The sequence below is a fragment of the Misgurnus anguillicaudatus genome, chromosome 24 (genome assembly GCF_027580225.2).
Source record: "Misgurnus anguillicaudatus chromosome 24, ASM2758022v2, whole genome shotgun sequence".
NCBI classification, from domain to species: Eukaryota; Metazoa; Chordata; class Actinopteri; order Cypriniformes; family Cobitidae; genus Misgurnus; species Misgurnus anguillicaudatus.
In genome coordinates, this window is record NC_073360.2 from 18,620,884 (window position 1) to 18,638,839 (window position 17,956).

At 39.5% G+C, this 17,956-nt stretch overlaps 1 protein-coding gene across 1 annotated transcript in view; it reads left to right on the forward strand.

The window, feature by feature from the left end:
* The window catches only part of ulk2 (unc-51 like autophagy activating kinase 2), a 33,432-nt gene that overhangs the window by 3,865 nt on the left and 11,611 nt on the right, over nucleotides 1–17,956 (forward strand). Inside the window, exons 4-14 of the mRNA XM_073862999.1 lie at nucleotides 8,134–8,166; nucleotides 10,046–10,082; nucleotides 11,335–11,508; nucleotides 13,043–13,116; nucleotides 13,207–13,308; nucleotides 13,450–13,508; nucleotides 13,723–13,805; nucleotides 13,898–13,948; nucleotides 14,030–14,118; nucleotides 14,256–14,427; nucleotides 14,863–14,923. Of these exons, the coding sequence (XP_073719100.1) occupies nucleotides 8,134–8,166; nucleotides 10,046–10,082; nucleotides 11,335–11,508; nucleotides 13,043–13,116; nucleotides 13,207–13,308; nucleotides 13,450–13,508; nucleotides 13,723–13,805; nucleotides 13,898–13,948; nucleotides 14,030–14,118; nucleotides 14,256–14,427; nucleotides 14,863–14,923 (935 nt within the window). The remainder of the gene's footprint in view (nucleotides 1–8,133; nucleotides 8,167–10,045; nucleotides 10,083–11,334; nucleotides 11,509–13,042; nucleotides 13,117–13,206; nucleotides 13,309–13,449; nucleotides 13,509–13,722; nucleotides 13,806–13,897; nucleotides 13,949–14,029; nucleotides 14,119–14,255; nucleotides 14,428–14,862; nucleotides 14,924–17,956) is intronic.

Below are 17,956 nucleotides of genomic sequence, written 5' to 3' on the forward strand. Positions count from 1 at the left end.
GCTTGCATTGACGTGTACAAGTACTGAAAGCAATGTAGCCTTTATTGGCATGGGCTGTGAGTTTAATTGTGGCTGCATTTAGACAATTCCAACCTTTCAGATACTCCGTGCAGGAAATACTTTAGTTCTTCAATAACCTGCTTTTCCCACGCATCATAATACAGTACTTCCTATCCTTATATAAGACTCCCACCCGACCCAGACCTGCAGTGCTGATAGGGTCTCTGAAACTGTGCCTACAAGCCCACGCATACCTATGTGCTAAGCAGCCTATGTGCTTCTACGTTGCAAAGCTGTCATGGCATTGTTTTCATCTACTTTTTGTCAAACATATTTGAGGTACAAGTTTATCAGACATCAACTTTCTCAGGCTCGCAAAATTAAACAAAAACGAAAGAGGTGGAGAGCAGTCGCTTTCTTTTTATCCATGAAAGCCTAAAGATCGCATCGAACACTGTGGATTCACGCTAGAAGTCAGGACAGTTGTTAAAGGGGACAAGACTTTTTTAAGATGTAAAATAAATCTTTGGTGTCTCCAGAGTACCTCTGTGAAGTTTTAGCCTAAAATGCCATATTGATAATTTACTATAGCATGATAAAATTGCCACTTTGTAGGTGTGAGCAAAAATGTGCCGTTTTTTGGGTGTGTCCTTTAAAATGCAAATCTCTGCACTAAATGGCAGTGTTGTGGTTGGATAGTGCAGATTAAGGGGCGGTATTATCCCCTTCTGACATCACAGGGGGAGCCAAATGTCAATTACCTATTTTTTCACATGTGTGCAGAGAATGGTTGACCAAAACTAAGTTACTTGGTTGATCTTTTTCACATTTTCTAGGTTAATAGAAGCACTGGGGAACCAATTATAGCACCTAAACATGAAAAGAGTCAAATTTTCATGATGTGTCCTCTTTAAGACATTGTGCTCGGTACATCCCACAAGATCAATAGGCGGAGAGTAGGTGGTCTTTTGTGGCTGTTCAAACACATTCCACCACATGAGCGTCTAAACCACAAAAGCAATCCGGTCAAATGTGTTTTTGACTACCTCTGAATGTGGTCGAACATGGAGTCCATTTATGCCTGTATTTAGAGTTGTCCAGTTGTGATCCGATTGACCAAAACACATCCAGGTATAAACAACCCCCTTAATTTCAAATGGGGGGTGTATCCCATTTGGGATGACTTGTATTTTCCAACCATGTGCTGAAATGGAAAAGTAGGTGTCACTGGTGACGTATCTTCATCAGCTGTTTTTAGGGACTCACATGCTACGTCGCTAGTTCAGTCAGACTACCATAAATACATTTGTTAGTGCAGCGCTGAGATGTTTCCATTGAACTGTTTTATAAATCTGAGTGCGGTAAAAGTTCACATCTTATTTTATCCTGGGAGTCATTTCACCACACCAGGTTTCTTTTGTTGTTGGAAGATAAAATGATTCAGTTGTACTGTTTGCAGTTATAACTTTTTGCAGCTGTTTTTTGTGGTGGTCTCTAAAATCTCCAAAATGAATGCCTCCAAAATGTATGACCCTGTCTTTGAAATCCCGCAGTCTCTTATGCTGCGTTTACACCAATCGCGTTTCAGGCGTCAAAATCGTGTCTACCGCGCATAGTTTGCCGCTTGAACAGTTTGAATGCATTTGCGCGTGTAGGGCGAAGTAGACGTGCAGAAAAAACAAGCATTTGACGTGCGTCAGAGGCAAAATCCGCTTCTTGTGGGTGGGGCAAGTGCTATGCGGTTGTCTGTTTGCAGGATGACTGATATTGATCGTGCATTTATCTAGACAGTTACCGGTTTGTATTTAGTCATCTTACTATAGGGGGAAAATAAACGGCGCGGGTCGATAAACGTCACGTGAATCAAGAGTGAAATGTGTATTTACAACTTACCAGGTTGCCCAATGTCCTCACTGACACTCTTCAAAGCGAGGTCCTTTTTATTCCTGTCTCTATAAAAATAAGAACTCGTCTCGTTTAGCTCCGGGTGACTGCTCACGGACAATATCAAGCCTTCATGCTGAATGAGTGACTCTGGGCGGGGCTGCCCCCACAGCAACAAGAAGGCTCCTGATTGGTTAACGCTGCGCGAAAATCCGCCAAAGTTAAAATTTTTAAACTCGGGCGTCTGCTGCAAATTCGCGTCAAACGCAAAATGTTCAAAAAGCACCATTCGCGTGTAACACGCCATTCACTCAATTCATGGCATTTGCGTGAACTAGACGCGTGAATGAGGCGGAATTGCGTCTACTGCGCCAAACGCTTCATCCGGCACAAGACCTCCAGACGCGCGCCAACGCGTCTTCACATTGACTTAACATTGAAATAACTCGCGCTTGACGCCTGGTGTAAACGCAGCATTAGTCTCATAATGATTTAGAGCATCAAAGGTTGATTTCCGTCATTGATTTAATTTAATCTTAGACATGACCTTACACAGTCCGTATTTAAGATATCTAGGTTATATTTATCACAGAATGTTCTTTACATTATGTAGTATGATTTTCTGTACATCACATAAATGGCTTTAGCTGTGTTTGTCTGTGGCTTTCATCTTTACTTAATAAACACTCACTGAGCACACCATCAGTATATCTGCAAATATGTCCCTTTGATCCAGTTACACTGTAAAATAAGTGTTGCGCGATTTCTTCTGAATTGAAACAAATTGCCGTTTTTAATATACTTGTTTACATTGGGGTGGGCATTCCTTTTCCTGGAAAGCCACTGTCCTGCAAAGTTTGGCTCCAACCCAAATCAAACACACCTGAAACATCTAATCAGAGGCTGCAGGATGACTTGGAAATGACATTCAGGTGTGTTTGATTAGCCTTGGAGCTAAACTTTGCAGAACAGTGGCCCTCCAGGACCAGGAATGCCCACCCCTGGTTTACATAGTAAAGATAGATCTATATAATGCTGAAAAAAGTGACCTTTAGCCAACACAATTCTCCCGATGGGCATTGATGTTGCTCCCTTCCAAGCTTAATTATGCTGCTACCGTGGACTGTTTACAATCCAGTCATTTTGTACCCAGCATAGAAACAGGGAGTGCTTGGATTTTCACATTACAGCTCCGCTGTGAGAGATCTCACGGCACCGCATTGAACATATGCAACACATAGCAACGATAACAATCTCATCCTACATGATAAAGAAGTGTGAATGAAAGCTTCTTGTGAATAACAGGTGCTTGCACACTTACATTCACATTTTCTGAATGGGGATCTGTGCTGATGGAGCTGGAGATATTCACACAGCTGCGTTAATTACAAGCTTGCAATGAAGGATGTGCTGCTTCAGTCGACTGCTATTCAGTGCTGTTCCTATTCAGTGCTGTAATAACAGGGTTGAATCTTTGTTCTGGTCTAATACTGTTCTACCTTTAAGAAGTGCCTCAGATGTTCTGCGATCTGAATTAGCAACAAAGCATGCAAAGTTAAGAGACTTTGATGTAAATAACACACAGAAAGTATGTAAGCATAGATAAAGATGAGGGATTCTAGCATGGGTGGAATGGGTGGGGTTTTGAGGCAGAGTGGGAGGAGCAACGCGTGTTTATGAGACACTTATGCATGAGGCAGTCGTATGTGGAAGCCTTTTCTCTCCTTATCATACAAAACGCGAACTTCCTGTTACAGCACACTGTGTCCCTTGAGGACATATTGACTTGTTGTACTCGGGTTTCTGAGAAGGAGGGGAGTGATGAATTCAAATGAAGATACAAGTGCAAGTGAGGGATGGGTGGTGGGAGTGGGGAAGAAAGAAGGCAAAACCAGCATGGGATATTAACTTTATATTAATCTCACTTGTTAGTTCATTGAGACCTATAGGGGATGTCCAAAGGGGCAGTTTCTGAGAAACAGTTTAGAGTAAGCCAGGACTAGGCCTTAGTTATATTCGAAAATTGTATTAGTTTATACAAACATACCTTACAAAACAACATTACTGGTGTGCATCTTGACACAAAACAATGGCACTGTTATATTTTATGATATGTGAGTGCAAGTTGTTTTCAGTTAAGACAGCTCAAACATGCATTTTAGTCTTGAACTAGACTTAAGTCCTGTCCGGGAAAAAGTTCATATTAGTACCTTATGGCGCTTTTCCATTGCATAGTACCCCACGGTTTGGGTCGGGTCAGCTTACTTTTGGGGGCTTTTCCACTGGGTGCAGTACATAGTACCCGATACTTTTTTTAGTATCACCTCGGTTGGTGTTCCAAGCGGGCCGAGCTGATACCAAAACGTGTAGATCACTGATTGGTCTGAGAGAATCGTCATTACCAGCGTCATTGCTATAATGTAAAAGATTAGCTTTACCTTTGTGCTAGCTTGCGCGAGAAAACCTGTTGTCATCTGTGCTTTACTGCAAGTTCCTAAACTCCCTTTTAGCGATGAAAAACACTTACAGGTTGAGAATCAGGAACACCATAACAGTTTTTTAGACTTGCAGTTTGTTGCGACACATTAGCGACGCGCACGTCTGCATATATGCTTAAATGCAACTTTAATGAGGCTCAGTGACTGACACCACTGGTGTTTATACAGAAACTGTCATGTGAGAAAGAGGTAGTGATAAACGCGATGTGTAAACATCTATTTTTGGTGGCCAGTTTTAATTTTGTGGCGGATTGAGAAATAAATGAATGTATGGGATGTAAAACAACGCTTTCACTTGTATGATGTCACAGCATATATAACGACACGCTTATAATCCCTCCCACTCCGTAGTGACTTGATGGAAAAGCTGACCAAGCCAAAGTGAGGTGAGCTGACTCGACCTGACCCAACCTAAACCTAAAAGGTACCTCAATGTTACATACGGGTACCAAATGTACACATATCTGTACCTAATTGGACATATAAGGATCTTTTTGAAGGGCACTAGCCCAGTGACATCTTGGGTACATACTTTTTTTTCTTACAGTGTATATATTTTCAAAAGGGCGGGTTGCCTGATCAACTAGTTAGCTTAAACAACTAGGCTAACTACATGATCACCTGCCCCTAGTCATGGATGTTTCTTAGGGGAGAATTTATATAGAGGCATTTTTTCATTCAAAATCACAAATCAGTTGTTGGATGACAAACAAACTAGTCCCTTATGATCCATCCTTAACACTTCACTATGTGAAATTTGGGCATGTTTATACTTGACATGTTTGGTTCGGTTGGTGCGGTTCATCTGAGTAAATGTTGCCACACAAACTTTGGTGTGCACTAAACAAGCGAGGCCACGGAAAAGAAGGGTCTTGGTCCGCTTCCAAGCGAACTCTGGTGCAGTTGGACTGATATGTAAATGCACTTGGACCAGAGACAGCACAATGAACCAAAAACAGGATGTGATATTACACGCGACCCTGATTTCACAGCGGGATGAGCCGTGTATGCAAAAACAAATGAGAAGAGGGCAAACATGGAGGAACGGAGAGGTAAAGAGCCTCATTGACATTTGGTCCATTGGGCATATGCTGGAAAAAAATGCACAAAATGCATTGCTAAAAACAACGTTATTTGGTATAATACAATGTGTTTGCGTGGTTTATGGTTAAAAACACATTATTTCCACATACCGTACATTTTTGTAGCTCCAGATTTCACTTTCTTCCTGAAACGCACGGATTTGAAAAGCTCTGTGTCCCTGATTGGCCAACTAATCTGTACGTTGTGATCGGTCTGAATACCTCTGACGTCAGCAGGAAATGTGACGCTCCTTACCATGTTTGAAAGATTTGCTCACAATGTAATGCTAACAGGAGGTAACTTACAGGCTGTGAGTCCGAAGCAGCAGGAATAATGATTATGTCGGTCTTGTCTACATCACCAATCCCAGGAAGTAAACTGTTGCCTACAATCCGTGTTTTTGTTGTAATCCAAGAAAAGAGATTTTCCGTTGGAGCTGATAACTCGCGGCATTGTTTACTTTGTGGTATGTACCTTTAACATACTAATACACACTTACACACCAAAGGAAATCTAAAAACGTGAATCGGACAAAAGGTGCTCTTTAAGTCTTTAAAAAGTTTAGTGACGGTAAATTATCTTCATGAGCTCTGAACTGTTAATAATACCTGCGTATAAAGATGCATAAAATGAGCACGTTTACTTCAGCATGCAGCATTGTTGTTGAGGATGATCAGAGTTTAGTAGAATAAAATTTGTCATCAAAGCTGGCCAATCGGGTGGTGACCTTATCCTTACGCATTAAGGTTCGTTTTCTTTAGGTTCGCTGATAAAATGCCGGTGTGAATGAACCAAAAGAACCGCCCTACTAGTATGAACACCTCCTAACTGCATACTGTATGTGTAATTTAGCAATAAATCTTATAGTTTAGTACTGTCTTTAAATGCCTCATGCTTAGCTTATTTCTTAAGTTTATTTCTTTTTTTCTTTCTTCAAGATCATCTACATGAATCAAAGCGTAGGCTGTTTGTTTACCAGCTCTACGTAGGCTGTAGAAACATTAAAACATGCGTATTTGTTTCTCTTAAGGTACATGGCCTTGCCATTGACAATGTGATTTGTTGTTGTTCTTCACTACCTGTTCCTGTTGATAAGCATTCTCTTGTATAGCTCCAGGGATTTTTACTGAGACATATTCTAAGAACATCCTCATCTGTAAAGAAAATCTGTGAACGACACCTCTGTGAAATACTAGCATAGCTTTTAACTGACAGCCTTGGATGTTGTGTTCCCTCTGCGTGTACACAGAAATCATCTGGATTTCCAAGAACAAATCCGTCTCTCTCAACAGGTCACATGTGTTTCTTTAACATTCCTAGAATTGAAAACTCTTCTTTGGCCGAATGCCAATGTAACCCAACACTGGAGTCATGAGGCAATACTCTCACTGCCTGGCTAAAGCATGCTGTCTTTCTGAATTCATGTCATGCTGTACCTTTGGTTGTTTTTGAACTTGGGTTAGATTTGGTTAGGTGGTATGTTAGCTGAAATGAACGCAATGATACAATATGATTGGATTTCAGTAGCAAAAACAGGTTACCAAGCTGTTTGTTCAGTATCTATTTATCCTCGATTGTTGACATGTCAAATATAATCGATACTGGCACTGCACCTTTCATAATATAATAGGCAAGATCCCAAGTCAAATCTTTCTTGCCAAGAAGAACAACCTGGCAGGATGAGCAGAGCAGCACTTGGGGTTATGAACCGTAGCTGTTTGTTTTTCTTGTCTAGCTCACGCTTGGTCTCTTACAACACAGTTCTTATAAAATGGTGTATCTTTGTTTGTGCATATCACATTCAGGGTTGATGTAAATAGTGTCACAAATAGTAAGGTCAAGTTCAAAAAGTGCCCCATGCTTGCTCTGTTTGCCTCACATCCTTCATCACTGCCAGCTCAAATCAGCCCATTATGTAATTGTACTGGGCAGGCAAGCAGCGCCGGTCTCTCCTGTAGCCCCTAGTCCGCATCTCAAATCTGATAAACAGATCTATGCCTGAGTTACATAGGTGGACTTGGCTAGATTCACATTGGGCAGACATAAAAAGCACTAACCAGGCTCTAACCATTGGTAAAAAGGTCACCAGCATGGGATGTTGGCTTTCCCATAGGTACTGTATTCCCTATGGGGTAAAGCTAGAGGGGAAGTTTGAACTTTATATTGATGGATGAGATTTGGTGGGAAGAAACTTGAGAAGCTGTGTTATTGTTCGCTATGATGTACATGTGTTGCACATACTGTAAAATGGTTACACATCCCCCTGTAAATGGGACGCTCCATTACAACATATGATTTACATAAAAACAGTAAAAAAGTTGTTCAAATCAGATGGAAGAACAAATAAGGATGTTTTGTATATTGGTGTCTTGTTTACTGGAACAGCCCACTTCCCTACAAAACCTCAGGCAAGGGTCTTCTGGGTTTTGTTTGGTCAGCATTCATCATCTTACTTCCTCAGTATTAACAACAGCAGCCTTTGTAGCTGTTATTTATGAGACCAAGCGTGTCTAAAATGTTGGCACAACATGCCAAGGTTTGAAACATCTTTCATGAACACCTGAATTCCTACACCTATCCGGTTGGTGGAGAATACTGTATGTTATTTGAGGAATGTTTATAATGTTTCGGAGTGAAAATATGTGATCAAAATGTCTTTTTCTTTCAGGAAACGCCAAGTTCTGTGTTCCTGGTTATGGAGGTAAGCAGGCAAAAAATCAATGTTTCCATACATGGCCTCTTGTTTCTAGAATAGTCATGGGTGCCTTATGTTTCACAGCTATGCTTTCTAGTATTGCTCAACACTGCAGTCGCTGAAGGAGAAACAAACCGAACACCTCAGTGAGCCAAACTAAAAATATCCATTCAGGGAAAACAATTTCAAGAGCATTTATATCCTGTCTGTCTTTAGCATGAAATAGCTGCCCAACATTTCACATGTAACATCTGACAAAATAACGTGCTGGATTTCTAAGTATTGTTTGTTGGAATCAGTTTTGCACAGACAGGTCTACTTTACTGTAAACACCAAATCTAGAAACAGTTAAGTAAATGAAGAGCTCAGTTGCAAAGTGCATAAGGCATGTTTTCTTGTAAATGAGCAGTTTTTTAATCAGGTTCACGCTTATGTTTAGTATTTTCACTTTAATGGCAATGAAAAGGTAATTAGTAAAGTAAGTAATTGAAATGACTTAATTTTAAAAATGTCACTAGTTATCAGTGATGCGTGTGTTGCTCTGAAATGAGGTCACCCGCATTTACCCGCTGTTACGAGTTATCCAAAAATATTTTTAATGATATTCGGGTCGCGGCCAATCGGGTCGTTTGAAATAAAGATGCCAATTAACTAATTTAACTATTACTACTTTTAAAAAATGCGGACCAGGGAGCTAGTCAGTTACAATATTTTTTTTTTTGCGGCCCGAATGGCGTGCGGTAGGGGTGTAACGATTAATTGTGCAAATGCGCGTTTTCTCAATGAATGAATTTTAATGAATTACGGAAAATCCTGGCACATCCAAAAATCAGGGGGCGCTCTCGTGCAGAAACAAAGCTATTCCAGGAAATGTCTACAAGAGTATTTATATCGCTGTTCTTCAAATTGTTTCAGGTATTTTCATGATAATAAAGAATATTTTGAATGATTTTGTTTAACGAGTGTTGCTTTTTTAAGTGCACATTATAAACGACTCTGACTCATAATGATTTAGATTGATAAGGACTTCCTACTGACCAAATGCCGTAGTACACGCACAGGCTGTGCATGAAACACGGAATCGCAGCCTTGCGATTCAGAATCGATTTCAGACAGGCATTTTTAATGGGACACACGATTAATCGTTACATCCCTAGCGGGCGGGTTAGTTGAAAACGTCGGTTTACACATTGACCTGCGCATCACTGCTAGATATTTCATTCGTTTTTAACAAATTTGACTGCCTTTCGCTGCAAAACCCTCTAAGTGCATGCATTCACTCCTCCTCACTGTCCTTTAAGAATAAAAGCAAAATGTTTAAAAATTAATTCAATATGATTATATATTCAGTAAACCAACTTAAACTCTTGCAGCTTGACAATTGTAATCCGACATACATGCGGCATCGTTCATGAAATTCTTCTGTGTACTTAGAGGACTTTGCTGAAATATTGTTGTGGCGTTTAAAAGATGCTGCCAAAAAAACGGTAATTCTGAATGGCCTGACTTGAAGTGAAAATATTTGATGAACAACTATGTGCCGAGAGCATTCGGTTAATATCATTCTCATTTTTGACGGAGGTGGTTGTATCTGAGCTCTGCAAATGTTCATGAAGCAATTATGTCTGAAATGTTTAACTGAGTAGATAGTTTGTATCTAGAGAAGATAGAAACTTGGTCACGAGCCAACGTAATAACATCAGTATGTCCATTAAGGATAACTGCCTTCAAATTTTAGGATGTTGTTTGTCTAATTAGACACATTTGTATGCTTGTGCATCAGTGGTATATATCCTACACCTCATTAATGATCAAGCCTACACAGTCTTTTATCGTTTTGAACAGATTTGAGTGTAAAATTGTATTTTTTTGTTTTCTTTTCAAGTATTGCAATGGAGGAGACCTGGCAGACTATTTGCAAGGTAAGCTATTTTTAGGGTGATTACCGTATTAATGACAATTTAAACACTTAAAGATGGGCATTAAGTTGAATCTAGTTAGTTTGATGCAGTACACTTCACTCGGATAGAGACTCAATGTACCAGAGCTAAATTGCCTATCCTTAGGGAGAGTCACAGTTTACTATTATTATTATTATTATTATACCTGTATGTGACACAGTCTGTGAAAATACAGCTAAAGTCATTTTTGTGAGTAAATGTATATATGTATATGTATATGTATATGTATATGTATATGTATATATATATATATATATATATATATATATATATATATATATATATGTATATGTATATGTATGTATATATATATATATATATTTTTTTTTTTTTACAACTTATTGCCAGTTGCCCTCATTCCCATACTAGTAAACAAATACATGAATAAACGGGAATTACAGGTATACCTTAATTTGGTGTTGACAAACAGATTGTTTTAAGATCTCAATGTTCTCAGAGAAAGAATTTGATTGGTGTATATACCATGTTATGTGTGTTGCTCGGGTATTATAATAAAGATGACTCAGGTGTCATTACTTTGTATGTGCGTAACAGAGAAACAGTGAGTTGGCTGGACTGTAACCCCTTGTTATGTTCATGTTATCTCTGTAAAACAGTTGTGTGAAGGTGAATGTTCCCACATCAGATGAAACGGCGCAGCATATCTCAAAATCTCAACCCACCCCCCTCCTATTAACTTATGCAACTGTTCTTTAGTTATACAACCTCCTAACCACTCGAAACAATTGTAAACCTGTTTTGGGACTTCTACCAGATCATAATTGCTTTGTTTATAGAGCAGATTGGGTGAAGGGAATCCTCTTAACAGCTCAGTGGATTAAACCAGTTTTGTTTAAACAGGGCCCTGGAGCGACATCACTACATGTAATCCCAATTTCTGATTTTGTCATTCAAAATGATAAAAAGCTAACATAAGACACTTTAATGATCCTGGATTAGCTAAGTGTAGTACAACGTATGTTTCGTGTACATCTAAAATGTAAAGACTGTCTTCATGGAACTATCTATAGTTGTTGTTTTCATAAAATTAAGGTGAATGATGCCGGGTGCAGATGATGAACAAGAGTCATTGAATGCCATTTTTAGAAACATGTGATAGTTACTTTGCATGTGCATGTTGAAGCAAATGCAAGGTCTTCCGGGTATAGATTTTTTCGGTGTGTTGCTCAGCACTATGCCTTTGCATTTTCAGCCAAGGGCACGCTAAGAGAGGAGACGCTAAGGGTCTTTCTACAGCAGATTGCAGCGGCCATGCGCATCCTGAACAGCAAGGGGATTATTCACAGAGACCTGAAACCTCAGAACATTCTGCTTTCATACACAGGCCGCAAGAAATCGGGCATCAACGGCATACGGATCAAAATTGGTAACCACTGGCACTCTTTCCAACATAAAGTAGAGCTAATATAGGAGTGCCCTCCATAAGTATTATTCAGCTTTTAAAGGTGTCATAGAATGTAAAACTGTATTTATGTAGGCATATATGAATAATAATAGTTTTGTACATGGTAATGACATATCGTGAGCCTCAAACACGATTGTTTCCTCCTTCTTATGTAAACCTCGTGCATGCAGAAGATTGCTGAAAAACAGGCTAATCTCAACATAACAACAACTGTGACGTTACAGTTAAAATGTACGCCCCCAACATTAAATGACACATTAAATGAATTACACTGTTGTTACAATGCTAAAAACAAAGTTTTGATTGTTGATTTAGCGCTATATATGCTAACGTTTAGGCTAAAGTTCTACTATTGGCGTTACAGTTACGTTTTGTGGGTCCATAATGAAAAAAACACAAACTTACCACTAAGAAATGTCTATTAACAATCTCCAAACAATTGATTATTTCTCAAAGTCTGTATCTTCATCTCATACAGGCTCAAACATAAGGTCTGTTTGCACACACACAAAGCTACTGAAATGAGCCGCTCTGAGAAACAGCCAATCAGAGCAGAGCCCAACATTATTATTCATGACACTTTCAGATAACGTAATAATAAACCATTTCATTTTGGGGACAGATCATAGGGTGGTAAATAGACATGTAAAACCGTCTCTGGGTCATTTTTGCACTTAAAGGGGTCATAGCGTAAAAACAGACTTTTTCTATGTTTAAATTCTATAATGGGTCCCCAGTGCTTCTATTTACCTAGAAAACATGAAAAATATCAACCCAGTAACTTTGTTTGGGTAAGCCATTTTCTGCAAGAATGTGAAAAATTAGGTCGTTCAGATTTTGCCTGTTTTGTGAAGTAGTTAGCAAGGTGAATTTCAATAATACCGCCCCTTAAACTGCATTATCAAACCACAGCACTGCCATTTAGGGCAGAGAGAAAAATAATAATAATTGACAGCACAATTGAGTATCATTCAACAAACTACCATCATTGTGATCAGTGTTTGAATTTCATCCGCTCATTTGAATTTTAAAGGACAAGCCCAAAACACACACCCAGACACAAGGCCTACAAAGTGGCAATTTTATCATGCTATAATAAATTATCGGTGGAGTATTTTGAGCTAAAACTTCACATACACAATCTGGGGACACCAAATATTTATTTTACATCTTAAAAAAAATCTCATAATATGACCCCTTTAATAAAGTCACATAACTGTAACTTATGTAACATATTGTTCAATGCATTCTTTGGCACCTTTAATGTTTAGACATTTCCTGACTCCACAGCAAACAGAGCAATTTAGTCTTTACTGTCCCAATACATATGTTGGGCACTGCATATGTCCTCCTTTTTCCATAACAAACATTTTCTCCACATTACTGTACTATTTCTGCCCTCTGATCTCTTATGCAGTCATTGTCTTGTCGTTATATCCCATTGTTCAGTCACAATGTTGCTATGAATAACACTGGCACGCTCTTTGTTTAACAGCTGACTTTGGTTTTGCAAGATATCTCCAGAGCAACATGATGGCCGCCACATTATGTGGATCCCCGATGTACATGGTCAGTAACCACAGACTGATTGGCGTCTCATATTTGTATAATACTATGGAGATATTTGCAACATCATGGTGTCATACTCTCACCCCTTAGGCCCCAGAGGTGATCATGTCCCAGAACTATGATGCTAAAGCTGACCTGTGGAGCATTGGGACTGTCATTTACCAGTGCCTAGTGGGAAAGCCACCATTCCAGGTGATTTAAAGACACAATATACTCGATGTGTGTTTTTTTGGTTTATCTCATATAGTTGAAGAGGTCATAGGTTGCATTTGAATACTTACCATATCCTGTTAAACTTACCAAATCCTGTGTTTTATGTATATGTTTAACCAGGCGAACAGTCCCCAAGACCTAAGGATGTTTTATGAGAAGAACAAGACTCTGGTGCCAATGTAAGAATGCTATCTTCTGTTTTCTGATGTTCATCTAGACTTTATTCAATCAGTTTTTATTTAGCAGACACCTTTAACTGAAAAAGCGACTTATAGTGCATTCAAGCTATAGACGGTTTCATCGGACGCATGTGATACACGTCTGGATCCCAACCTTAAAATCGTCCATCTGTCCCATATTGTGGTTAACTGATACGAGTTTTCTTGTTTACAGCATCCCGAGGGAAACATCTCCTCATCTGGAAGATCTGCTGTTGGGTCTGCTTCAGAGGAACCAGAAGGACCGCATGGATTTTGGTCAGTGGATTTCTGTTGTTGCAATGCATTATGAAAAAATTTGAATATTGTATTGTTTATTGTTTTCTCATTTTATGCTTTGCCGTCTGCAGACACTTTCTTCAGTCATCCTTTTATGGAACCAACGTCAACTATTAAAAAATGTAAGCACAAAGATTTCATGATGTTTTCCAAGATAAGTTGTACTTCGGGACACCCAAAATGTATTATCTTGTTTTATCCAGCATGCCCCGTGCCAGTGCCTAAATGCCCTGGTTTGGTCTCAGATAGCACATGCGGCAGCTCTCCATCCTGTCGTTACGTCTCTCCTCCAGTAAGTCCATCACATTGCCACACCTAAATACATAGCCACACCACAACAGGTGTGAGCCGCCCCAAACCATGAGATCATAGCATAATTATAGCATTGAGGAGTTTAACAGCACGTTTACCTCCACCTTTGTGTCGCAGTCACTACCAGACATGCAGACTCTCCCAGAAGACGTGCTGTCCTCTCCACCTCTTGGCCCTCCCAACTACCTGCAGTTGTCCAAAGAGTCAGCTGGTAGCACCAGCAGCAAGAACTCCTCTTGCGACACCGATGACTTTGTGCTTGTGCCGCATCTCTCTGGAGACCAGTCCTGTAAGTCTCACAGCACTTTTCACTAAACATACTTAATATTTATATGCTGCTGCTGTTTGTGTATATTTTTTACATGTAGGGGCGGTTTCCCGGACAGGGTTTAAATTAATCCAGGACTATGTCCTTAGTTATATTAGGACATCTAAGTAGTTTTAACAAACAAATCTTACATAAAACAATACTGGTGTGCATCTTGAGACAAAACAATGACACTTATATATAGTAAGATATGTCAGGGAAAGCAGCTCAAACATGCAATTTAGTCTGGAACAAGGATAAGCCCTGTCCGGGAAACCGCCCCGTAGTCTGAGTCAGCATTAAGAAGTTCACACACAAAGACTTAAGTGTTGTTTACAGTCAAATGACGTGATTTGTTGATGTATGTGTGACAGCGTGTGTGTTTTGTGTAGTTCTCACTACTGGTTTTCTCTTCAGATGACCTTCCAATAGGGGCAGTGGGCCGCAGGCCGTCCAGTGAATTCCTGTTGTGCGGAGGGTGAGTGTAACATTGCTAACATGGTTCACATAAAGACCAAATCACTTTCACACTCATCAAACTCAAGTTACAATGCGGTATATATCCAAACCATGACATCTTCATTTAGTCAAGCTACGCAAATGTTAGACAAGGACTTTACCCTGTTGACCAGATGTTATGGATGCTGGACCCCATTTATATGATTAATTTTCATTTGGCAGACACCATACAGATCCCCATCATAATACGTTAAGCTGAAAGTACAGTCCCATTTAGTTTCGTTTTTTTGCCTACGCGAGGGTCTGTGTACAACAGGGGTGCCCAATCCTGCTCCTGGCGATCGACTGTCCTGCAACTCCAACCTAAATTAAATACACCTGAAGCAGCTAATCAAGGTCTTTAGGATCACTTGAAAATTGAAGGCATGTGTGTTTGATTAGATATGGACCTGATCTCTGAAGGATAGTCGATCGCCAGGAGCAGGATTGGGCACCCCTACTGTACTGTGTGCATGAGTCCACATACAGTGCGCATGGCACAATTTTTGTCATCAGAAGAATGCGCGCGTATTGTACTTCACCGCCCAAAGGTATGCGTAGGTCGCACATGCACGTATAGTAGTATGTGGGCCGCTAGAGGTGTTACGGTTTGTCGCGGTGCGCACGCGTCGAACGTCGGCTCACGTGTTTGAGTGAAATGAACTACGCTTTGCAAGCCTGTGCCTTCGACTGTGCGCATATGCTCATAGCCCTTTACTTAGCTATACTTAGCCCTATAAGCCCTGGGTATAGTCTGTTTACGCATACATGAGTGAACACGTACAATCGAGAGCACAGCCTTGCAAAGCATAGGCTCTCATACACGTGAGCTGGCGTTGGTCGCGTGTGCATTGCGACAATTTGTGGTGCCTGTCGTGGCCTACATACTACACACTCCTGTACATACATGCGTGACCTACACGTACAATGTATGCGCACTCTTTTGATGATGAAAATTGTGTCATGCGCACTGTAAGGGGACCCTTGCGTACGCGGAAAAAATGGTCCATAGTTCGGCCTTAAATCTGCTGGAATCCCCACAGGCAGATTAAAGGACGGGTGCATGATCTTTGAAAGCCAATGTTGATATTTGAAATCACCTAAACAAACACGCCCCTACCCCAATAGAATCTGGACCTTCTTTTGATAGACCCGCCCCACACATACGCAACCCAGGCAACAATAGAAATAGGGGTGACCCCGAATAGTCGAAGATTCGATGCATCGATAGGAGAAGCCTGATTCGACTACCAATCTCACAGTCGAATCGTCGCAGATGTGTTATGAAATGAGGATCCTTTAATTTTGCCCGTATATGGGTTCACTGTGCACAACTCTGATTTCACATATAACAGCTTTCTCCCAATATATTAATATACAGCAAATTATTATAATTCTGCAAATAATATGTGAAGTATCAGCTTTCAATAAATATTTTTAAAATGCGTTAATAAATCCAGCAACCCCTGTGACCGGGCTACACGTCCATAAAGAGGCTCCTGTGTTAATAAACCATTGACTCTTTGTTTCTACATTTAAAAGAAAAAGCTGGCAATTCTGTACATACTTTCATTCTTTTAATAATTTCTTTATTTTATTTTATTTATAAATCACTCTGGGTTATCTGATGTATCTATTTGGCTTGTGTTTTGTTTTCGTGCACTTGAGGCATTTTGCACATTTGTTCTGCACTTTGTTACTTCTGACCTTATTTTATTTAAAAAATGTATTTAAACGTAACTTCTGATCTAATTTAACTCTGTACATTTTGGATTGCTTTTCGTTGTATAGATTTTGCACTATTGCGTGCTGGCCATGCTTGCGCATGCAATTTAGCCGAACGTGCTAGGTGCTCTTCGTCTCATATTTAGAAGTTCATTAAACTAAACATTAAAAAACGGATGTTTTTCGACGGGTATAAGTTTTTAAAATGTATTTAAAACATTGTGGTTATCTTGTCAAAAGTTAAACTACAAAACAGGTAAGCCGTTTCTTTAAATTTTGGTGATGAAACGGAAAATATCTGCACCGAACCTATATTTATGCCTGACACGACCGTCTTTCTTGTGATTTAATATCATGGTCGGTGTTCACTTTCAAATGATAGAAAAGAGATTCCTGAAATAAATAATATCATCAGTTGTTTCTGTATCTAAAGTAAATGGAGATGATCAAAGTGAAAGCAAGCAGGTATTTATGTGCTAATAACGCGTAGTGTCTATAAAATCATTAATTTCAGTGTTTTTATGAATTGTATATAAAGCTTAGTTTTTATAATTTGCAGTAACAATCACAAATTATTTGTCATTTCTCATTTGTCGTTTTTTTTTGTCATGACGGCTTTGACGCGCTTAATCTCCAAATTAAATAAAAACACTGAATTAGCCGAGGTTTCCAAGGCAGGATCACCTTATACTTTTAGGTTTAGTTATCAAAATGTTTTTTGTGTGATGTTCTGTAGATCGTGGCTTTAAAATGTTATGAGGAATAATTAAACAAATGTTGCCTTACATTTTACCTTAAAAATATATAAATGCATCGGCAGGTTTGGCTTCGTTCATCACTTGGTCACTTTATCAGAAAGTTGTTTATGTGTGCTGCTTGTGAAAGAAAATAAAAGTTATCAGTTTGTACCTGGTCTTACCCCCTCCCAACCCACACACACACATAGATGATTCGACTGTCGGTCGACTATGAAAAGATTCGACAATTCTGATTCGAATATGTAAATCCTTAGTCGAGGACAGCCCTAAATAGAAATGGAGCGCAGTTATGCTAATTTGAAAAAAAAAAACTGAATAATGCCTAAAAGCTGTTGTGTGACAAGGTGTACAGCTAACAAGCCAAAAAACCCAGAAATAAGTTTTTATAAGCCGTAAAAACCCAGACTTTAAGGAGAAAAAAGTGGATCGCCGACTACGTTTCCCTCTAGTGGGCACAGTTCTACTAATAGTAGTACTATGAAAAGGTGCCTGTATCCACTTTTGTGTCTTTGAACGCTCGTTTTTTTTTG